The sequence below is a fragment of the Cynara cardunculus genome, assembly GCF_001531365.2.
Source record: "Cynara cardunculus var. scolymus isolate 2C chromosome LG 6, CcrdV1, whole genome shotgun sequence".
Taxonomy (NCBI): Eukaryota; Viridiplantae; Streptophyta; class Magnoliopsida; order Asterales; family Asteraceae; genus Cynara; species Cynara cardunculus.
Genome location: NC_037533.1, coordinates 19,648,051 through 19,658,288, shown reverse-complemented (window position 1 = coordinate 19,658,288; position 10,238 = coordinate 19,648,051). Strand labels below are relative to the sequence as shown.

The 10,238-nt window shown below is 34.7% G+C and overlaps 1 protein-coding gene across 1 annotated transcript; it reads right to left on the bottom strand.

Annotated features, from left to right (window-relative positions):
• Positions 1-4,840: 4,840 nt before the first annotated feature.
• LOC112514256 (polygalacturonase 1 beta-like protein 3) lies at positions 4,841-7,012 on the bottom strand. Its single transcript, XM_025120589.1, has 2 exons — positions 6,950-7,012; positions 4,841-6,839 (listed from the first exon to the last, which is right to left on the bottom strand). The coding sequence occupies exons 1-2, from the start codon at positions 7,010-7,012 to the stop codon at positions 4,983-4,985; spliced, it is 1,920 nt and encodes a 639-aa protein (XP_024976357.1). The 3' UTR covers positions 4,841-4,982.
• Between the last annotated feature and the right edge of the window lie 3,226 nt (positions 7,013-10,238).

Genomic DNA, 10,238 nt, shown 5'->3' with positions numbered 1-10,238 from the left:
TATTAAACTAAATATAAATTCCTTCATTATTGTACCTAAATTAAATTATAAAAAAATTGAAGTAAAAAATTACACAAAAAAAATGAGGAATTTTAAATAGTTAATTTGATACTAATATCGATATATTTTTGTCAAAATTTTATTATATCTTCAAACTTATATTTATTCAAAAATAAAAACATCATCGTTTTCTCAAAATCATATAAGACCATGTTATAAAATCGACTTAGATAAAGAATAAAAATAAAATATTAAAATCAAAATGTATCTCGTTGCATTACACGAATACCCTTCTAATATATATATATATATATATATATATATATATATACACAAACGCAACATTGTTATTTTGTGTTTGATTATTCCGTTTCAAATGAATTATTTTGCCGGTATTCAAAGTACTAAAATCTATTTTTTTTTCTTCTAGAAATTAATATCCTATAAATAATCGTATTTTTTGAAAATAACTCTGAAACAATCATAAAAGTTTCTGACCACTTAACTTATAACTAGTTGTGTATCCGTGCAATGCGACGGGAGYCATGAATTTTAACGATTTTGAAGTTTCACTGGTTTTATAAGACAAGATTTAATGATGATATAGGTTACACTTGATCTTTACATATTAATATAATTTGAATAAATAAAAGTTATGGTTCTAATTACAGACTATCGATGAAAAAAATTGTATGACAATTTAAAATCCAATATATTTAAAATTCAACATATGTAAACGACTCCACAAATGTGTTCGATTTACACCAAGAGCAAAGAACCAAAAAAACTTTGGACAGCCTAATCCCAAAATGTATAGCATATATATAAATAAATAACTATAAAAGTATAAATCGTAAACATTAAAAATATTTTTCACAGTATATATAATATATAATAATATAATTAAGTCAAAAACTATTCAATATTGGACTCATTTCGAATGTATTAACGAGACGATTATAATAGTGTAACTTGTTAAAATAAAAATGTATTTTTTAAACATGTTTTATTTGATATACGATTATGTATGTTAATTTAATAAAGGTTTAAAATGAAATATTTAAAAGTAAATGATGTAAAGTAATTAATTAACTAATTATAGTGATATAAAATGTAAATTTAAAATTATAATTTAAAAAAATCCATTGAATGTGAGAGGTAAATGTATGTGAGGGAGTGAATGTATGTGAGAAGAGGAAGGGGTGAAAAAGTAAAAAAAGTGAAAAGGGTATCTTGGTCATTTAGAATTTTAAGACTTTAAGACTTTTGATGAATTTGCTTAATAAGATCGTATAAATACACTGAATAGTGTAGTAAATCAACACGTGGGTCATTCGAATTATTCAGTGTCAACCACAGTTCTTTACTCAATTTCTCCTACACAGCTAAAAACTTCTTAGGTGACTTATCTGGTTCATTCTCAATATTACGCATTTTTGCTGATTATTCTATTGATAAATATATCAGTAACTATTCTGCCCATTTTATCGCACCTTTTACAGTTATTTATCGATTAGGTTTCTTTGAGACATTGAGCCGACCAAGGCCGGTCCTAGGGTTTTAATACCCTGTGTGAAAATGCAGTAAACAAAAATACCCTGTATTTATTTTTCAAGCAAATACGTACGATTTTTAAAGAGTTTGGAACCTAATGAAACTGGACGGCTCATCTTTATGTTGATTATTATTAATTATAACAAAGAAAATACAAAGCGGGAACAAAAAAACCAAAACCCCGAATTACAAAAGAAATAGAACCGATTATTATTGACTAGATGAACATTTGAGAACAGATGAGTTGTATTTCCCAGTATATATATTGGACATCGACCGTCGTGGGGCAAGGCAAGGGATTCAGCCATTCGGGATTTCCATCTTCGATTTATTGAATCTAGCTTCATGACCGTTAATCAGCCGGAAGTGGAACACCATGCCATGAAAATCGGAACAGCCGAACTTTAAAAAACAATAGAACTCAACTTGAGTTGTTGGAATGTTTGGTTCACCTGTTGACAATGCGTATTCAGTATCCGTCACTACCAATCCCTTAGTCATGTTTTTATAGTTAAAGTACAGATGCCCAGTTCCCAATTTTATCAAACCCAAAACTAGTAATAGATGAAAACTTGATGCCTCATTGGGCTTTGTTTTGACCTGTGCGATTCTACGAGCTGCGCACATGGCCAGGGCCGGGCCTGGACCCGACTATCGAATATCATCATTTATCATTAAAAGACAGTTAAAATTAATACAAATACATATAAGTTGATCCGAACATCTACAGTTAAAAACCGGATCCGAAATGTGGATATTAAGTAGCATGCGTGTCCACAAAAGGACAAGTCTTTGAATCATTTGGAAGGCACGCTTCTTTCCCATCATATCATTCAGCATCTGGATTTGCTCTTCAGACAAGATTTTATAACAATAAAATATTATTTTTCTATTTGGTTTAAACATTTAATATTAAGGGGCCGTTTACTCAAATGTTTACGGGTAAAAGCCAACACTATAATCTATTTTACCAGGTAAGATTGTAGTATTTAAAACGGTATCGTATGCAACAATTTATCCGGTAAACGCTTACCCGGGTAAGAGTCATCATCATCACTTATTGGGTAAGACTCTCTAACATTATCATTGCTTCTACCGGGTAAGATTTTCGGTCTTTGTCATATTTATCAGGTGAGGAAAATTACCCGATAAACATTTACCAAGTAAGTGTTTAATAAACAGCCCCTAAGATTTTTATTTATCGGAATATAATAAAAAATATTTCTCCATCATGGTAATCATTTCTATGTAATTCTCCATATACAAGGATTTTAACACACTCTCTCTCTCTCTCTCTCTTATTTTCTTCATTTTAGAGAATCTGTTGTAGCAAAAAACGTGTCAGGAATCCCCGAAATCATTTTCTCTGGTTTGGATAATTTGTTGGATGTGCGTTAAATAACTTTTTTGAAAGTGGAGTATAAGACTGTGATGTATGCGGATTTGACATTTATTCTAAAGAATAAAACGTCTGATTCTATGAAAAGCGCGGCTTATAAAAACAAAAAGTATGTGAGAGAGAAAAACGCGGCTTACGATTTTTAGAAAAAGTTGTCACGGAGTTCGAAGAAAAAAAAAGTTCAGAGATCTCGGAAAAATAAATATCTGAGGTTAAAAAGATATTAAGCAAGGGCGTAAAAACATAAGTCGGTACAAAGAACGAAATGATTGGGTTGAGAAACTACGCAACGTCTGTACTAACGTAAACCCAGTTGACCCATGTGACTGACGTAGCATCATTGCTTTGAATTGTACAACAAATTAATCAAAGGTTATAATTACAAATGTAGACCGACGTCTTGTTTCAACACCAAAAGTGCGGCAAGGAGAGCAAAACCTTTCAAGTATGATCCCGAATGGGGCCATGGGGTTCATGAAACACACGTCTTTTAACCGAATGAAAGGGACAACATGTGAGTTTTTTCCGCTTTTAAGAACCAATAGTTTGAAAAACATCTCAAACTACAAACCCCTAAATACGTATACTGAGGTAAGTCTCTGTATGACCACAAACACGTATGTAGATGGCGGAATTTGAACCCAGATTGATTTTAGAGTAAATTACGGTTTTCGTCTATGTGGTTTGTTAATGTCTCTGTGATTTAGGAATTATGGTTTTTCGCCAATTGCTATTTTCGTACTTATAATTTACAATTTATTGTTGTTTCGGTCCATGTGGTTTACAGTTCTTTACTGTTTTGGTCTCTTGTACTTACAGATAGGAAATTAGTTCAGGGACGAAAATAACAATAAATTACAAACAATATAGACGAAAACAGAAATTTCTAAGGAAAAAAATTGAAATTATTAACAAAAAACGTGGAATTTACTCTTGATTTTATCATGCCTCGTCTTTATCCACCACCGGGGACGGATCTATAGTGGGATATACGGTGTCACATGCCACCGTATTATTCCTCCGTCGAAGGGTACAAAAATTTAGGTTCGTGAAAGATGTAATAGTATTAATATGTTGTATGCCAACGTATGTATTTTGAAACTACAATAAAAACAAATTTTATTTAGTAGAGTTGGTATGCAAGACTTTTATTCCACCCCGGACCCAAGTTCGAATTCTGTCATTTTCTTAGTCAAATGGTGTCACCGTTTGAAAAAGATTCTGTATATTTCTTTCTTATAGTCAAACAATGTCACTGTTTAAAAAAAATTATGGGTCCGTCTCTGTCCACCACACTAAGGAAAGTGTTATTTGACTGATAAACACGATGCTTTCATTACTGTATATGTCGATATAATCAGTGCATTTACGAATGAACTGAGGGGGTGTTTGAGATTGCTTATTTTATCTGCTTATTGACTTATTTCAGTCTGACACCGGTGATAAGCTAATACCTAGTGTTTGGATAAGAAAAAAGAAAACTGCTTATACCGGTGTCAAACCGGTAATAAGTAGTTTTTGATAAGTTAATCCGTCATGACTTATGAAAAACTGTTTATTACCAGTTTACCATTTTAACACTATTACCCTTTATACCTATCTCTTTTCCTCCAGATAACATCGATCTCAATCTTCCCCCTTCTCCAGATAACATCAATCTTCTTCCTGTCCTTTTTGGTCATTTTACAGATATAAGCAAAATTTATCAAACACTAAACAACAACTTATCAACTTATTGCAATTTGGTACCGTTATAAGCTAATCCAAATATTTTTTACAAAACTCCGGTTTGATGCCACATAAATTAATAAACATTTTTAAATAAGCAATCCCAAACACCCCCTGAATATCGACATCGACATAAAAAGTTAAGAACGGTTATTTTCTTATAAAAAAAACACAAAAACAAGTAAAAACACTAAATTTAGAACCATCGACAACAATGAAATTCTAAAGTCTCATAACATCCCTATGAATTTATGAATGTAACCAAAAAAAAAAACACACACACACACACACAATTTCATCATCAATCCGACGTCGTCCACGTCATATCGTTCTCAAATATCCAGTGGCAAACTTCAATGCGACCAGGGCCAGACCCAAGTGCCATGAAGGCTCCATGACCTGGGCTCCATGCTGACGTGTCAATGTGACATATGGCAACCCCATTGTTTATCTTTTCCTTGCTGGACACGTCAAGTATTTCCGCCACGTAGACTCTCACTTTCGGGACAGAGTGGCAGTAATACAGTAGGTATGGGTACAGGCTTTGATGGCACGACACCGATTTCGTTATCTTTCCACCGTTGATTCCTTTGACTTCTCCGATCATCACCTCCTTCTTTGACCCCCGAACATTCTCCGTCGTCCTCACCACCACATCGTGACCCAAAACCGAAACCGTGAAATCGACCATGTCCTCGATCGAGCCAACGCACCGCTTGGTTTCACCCCGGCTCGGCGCCCGCTCGCACTCGGACAATGTGTTGGTCAACACGCGGTCCAAAACGGTCTTGTCCTGAGCCTGGAAGATTTCCTTCACGTCGGAGAGTTTGTCGGTGGCAAACGGTAATTTCGACGTGATGGCTCGGGGCAAAAACGACCGTTTCGGCATTTTATCAACGATATCGGGCATCGTTACGATAGACCCTTTTTTTAACATTTTCTCCCGAAAGAATTTGACCGGTTCGGCCCATTTATTCACCGAACTGCCATCAACCTTCGTAGAACCCTCTTTCGATCCCGGCTTTGTGTATTGACCAAACGTCACACCAGTTTTAGTATACTCTTTGAATGTAGAATTCATCGCGTAAATACTGAAACCGGTGGTTTGAACCGTGGATCCTTTACCGTATTCTCTAAACGAATCGGATCCCGGGTTGAAAGATTTACCATAATTCACGAAATTCGTCTTCCCGGAATTCGATTTTCTACCGTATGACACAAATGTGTCGGTACCGGAGTTTGCTCTGTCACGGTAACTCACAAAAGTATCCGACCCAGCGTTGCCGCCGCTACCACCGTAACCTCTAAAATCATTTTTTGGGTTATTAGCATTCGTTGAATAGGCTTTGAAAGTATCATTCGCGCCGTTACCCAACTCGCTGTAGTGCGAAAACGTCGACCCAACCACATTCGACGTGTCGCCATAGCCGGTGAACCCCACCGGAACACCATTCCCATTCTTGGCGTAGTTCAAAAACAGTTGATTCCCGGAATTCGTGTCATCAACATAGCTCTTGAACGACATCGGGTGGTGGTTCCCGTTAGCAGAGTAGGCCGCAAACCGGAGGTCCGGCACGTTAACCCTCGGCATATAAGAAGCGAAATCGCCATTCCCTCCGGTGGCATCAGAGGCGTAGCTGGTGAAGTTAGAGTTAGCCACATTGGCATCAGTACCATAGGAGGCGAACCCTTCACGGTGGCCGGTGGCGGCGCCGGTGTATCTGGCGAAAGCACTGGTGGCAAAGTTGGTGTTTTCCGAGTAATTCTTGAAGGTATCACCGCCGCCGATGTGGGAGGCGCCGTAGTTGGAGAAGCTTTTCGGGTCGTAAACGGCAAAGTTGGAGTCTTTAGGATGACTTGATTCCGGCGAGGAGGAATCGGAGAAGCAGACCAAATCGGCGGAGGAACAGAAGGAAGAAAGATGGGAAGAAAGAGAGTGGTTGGAGGCTAGTTTTGTGAACAAAGAGTACTCAAATGGTGGAAGTGGAGAGGCTTTAGAGAGAAGAAAAGAAGGGATGGGAAGGTCATTGGAGATTTGGGTTTTCCAGTAACGAATTAGAGAAGATTTGGGTGAAAATGGGCTTGATTTTGTTAACAAATCTGGTGTTTTTAAGGTGACAGTAGCAGCAGAAGTAGAGCTTGTTTGAGCCAAGGAAACCTGCATGCATATAAATATGCATATGTGAATATATGTATATGATTTGGAAAATAAGAACAAATTAAGGTAAAAGACAAGTAAAATGAAGAAGCCAAATGTAGACAACTTACAGTGAAGGATGATAGTAATAAGAAGAAGAAGTAGAAGAGGTTGAGATGGACTCTTTTGTCCATCTTGATTTGTTTGTGTGTAGAAGGTGGGTGGGGGTGTGTGTATGTGTGTGTGATTTATGGAGGATGGTGGGATCTTATAAATCAACAGAAAGCAGACCACTTTTCTTTTCTCCATATCCTGTAATTTGTTTTTTACTTTTACTTTTGCAGGCAACGGTACAAGAAATGACAAACTACACTAATTTTTTTATTCATTTATGCTATATTATAAAGCATTTGATAAAAACTTTTAAAAATCATTTTATACATAAAATATTATTTATTGATGTATATTTCTCATAATATGGACATAAGTATGACATGAACTACTTATCTTCAACTCTTTTCAAGATTTGAATGCCAAATCTTCAAATGAACAGACCAAAAAGGGTGACTTCTTGGAGGCATTTTCTTCTTTTCCTTTCTGTTATTCTTTTATAAAAATGGTGAAAAAGACACACCCAAGCCAAGGACCATACTTTCAATTTGCTTAAAATGGACCATGAAAATGGGTTCCAAGATGGTCCCTAATTTCCAAATCAATCACCATATTACAAATCAAAGTGTGGTCATTAGACCCTAATCTTTAATTTTAAGGTGTGTGTGAGTATTTTGACTCTATATAAATATATACTTAAAAAATGAAAATGACTTGACAATTATTGTGAGTTTTCTCTCACCTTGATCCATGAAGAACATCCACTGATTGGGTTGGTGACCTACACATTAAACAATGAGCACTTTGAAACTAGACCACTCCCATACAAACAAACATTATATATTATTATTGATATAACATCAAAATTAGAAATATGGCACATTGAAACCTAACACATATATATATATATATATATAGTAAGGTTTAGAAAAAAAACCATAAAAAAAATAAAAATTAATAAACATCATGTTAATCATTCATCTAGATGGTATTTACATGTGCATAATATGCATAGGTGTATAAAAATCAAGAAACAATGTCAATTACTTGTATGTATATGTACATACCGTCAATTACTTGTTACCAGAGTGTTCCTCGGTTTTTAGTTTTTTTTAGGGTTTTCCCCCTGAACCTCCCTTCTTCTCTCTCTCTCTCTCTCTCTCTCTCTCTCTCTCTCTCTCTCTCTCTATATATATATATATATATATAAGGTTGGATTATGTGAGAATGAAAATTATGATGAGAAAGATAAGAAAAGATCTCAATCCTTGGATCAATCATAATTAAAATTTAATAAATTCTCTTTATAATGACCCTAATTCATGAGTTGGTTTACGATTAAAAATTATTTTTAGTTTAGCTACTATTCTCACCATATCCATATCCATACTATATATATATATACATGTATATATATAAAAATAAGTGAAGAGTATCCAAGTGATGCGCAGAAAACAATGAAACAAGACTAGTTTAATATACCAATTGTGGAATAGATTCCTACTGCAACAGGCATCAGTTTCAAAGACCAAAAAATATGGGACTAGAGGATGTAGACAAAAACATGCCAGGAATCTTGATGAAATTTTGCAGTTCCACATACCCACCACTCTCACCCTAAACTCTCTCTCTAACAAAATGTCTACACAACTTCAGGATTTCTTGCTTTACTTTATTTAGTTTTTACTATGATCCTTGCTGCTCTTCATTCTGCTACTTAATATACAACCTACAAAAACTTACAATTTCATGCTTCAGGTGATCAATCATGGTCGTTTTCAAAAACTCCAGTTTACAGAGCTCATTTTAAGCAAAATGGTTCAAAAGTTCATCAGTCAAATGAACAAATGATAAATAAATAAAAAGGTCATTAAATCATCTTTTTTTCTATGTGTTACTTTATTGTTTATGGGTCACGACAAACACATCTCTCCCTACTTGTTAAATGCATCATATTCTACTCATTTCCTCCTTATGTCGATCAATATATCAAATCCCTCTTTTTACATTTTTAATGAATGATTTGAACTATAAATTATGATGTAAATGAGGTGTATATATACATTTGGCTAACTTTGGTAATATATTATTTATCTTTGACATGTGGGTTTTGTGTATTGCTGTTAAAAGAATCACTTTATCTTTTCCATATTGAAGTTTCTAAAGTGTGCTGTCATTTTTTAGAAAAGCTTACAAAATTATTATGCATTTGGAGCACTGTAGATATTACTATCAATTTGACAAAGTTGTAAGAAAAAGAAGTTATTGCTAATGTCTTAAGTGCTTCTAGATGAAAAGAAAATTAAGAAAGGGTTATTGGTCAATCGGTATCCGTTCAAATTACCAGTAGATCTCAACCTCCATGGAAGTCAATGAGCATCATCAAAGGTGAGGAGTGTAGTTTTACCGTGTATATATATACTTTAGAAAATTAAGAGAACATGTAAACCACGGTCAAAATTACTAATTTCAAGTAATAACGAAAAAGAAAACTACTATTAGAAATAGATGATGATTCATCCATCTGCTAATATGATTACCTCAATAAGGACAAAAAATTGCTTGGCAGCCCTTGTATTCAATGCATCATCCGAAATTCAACTAAACTTACACTTTCTGTGATAAAAGGAATTCATGCTTAAAGCAACACTTGTAATAGCTTTATCTCATACAAGATCAAGATGTTTAGTAGCTTTATCTCATACAAGATCAAGAATATATACCTTAGCAGAACCTTTATTTTCCTTGTCCACAAAGAACGATATCAAACAGATCCCTGGAATAAAGGAAATCAAAGACCGTCATTTTTGTACAATAGCTATGAACAATGTCAGCCTGCAAAAGTAATAACATACCCCCCATTCCCCCAAAACACTAGAAGGCTAAATTGTTATAACTGGTATTCGTCCGATGTGATGGAGTCTCACATCAGCTAGACTTGTTCTTCTCTATATATATGTTAGAACCTAAGGGAATTTTTGGAGGGTAAATCTGCAGATTCCATGGAAAACTTGAACAGAAGATGACCAACTAAAGGAAATTATACTACCTATGGATGGTAAAAAACTATAGACAACAATATTCATCAAAGCATGGTTCCTGATGAAACACCACCATGAAATGCTTGAAAGCTTCAAATTGGTGATTGAGCACGGCTCCAATACACTACCCAAGTTAAACCTAGATTCATATCCGCAAATCCTTTGTACAGTTCAATTCATGCATACTGAATTATAATTAACAGACATGATCGACAAAATAGCTACATACAGATAATCCTGCACACTACTCGATCTCTCTAGTTCACTG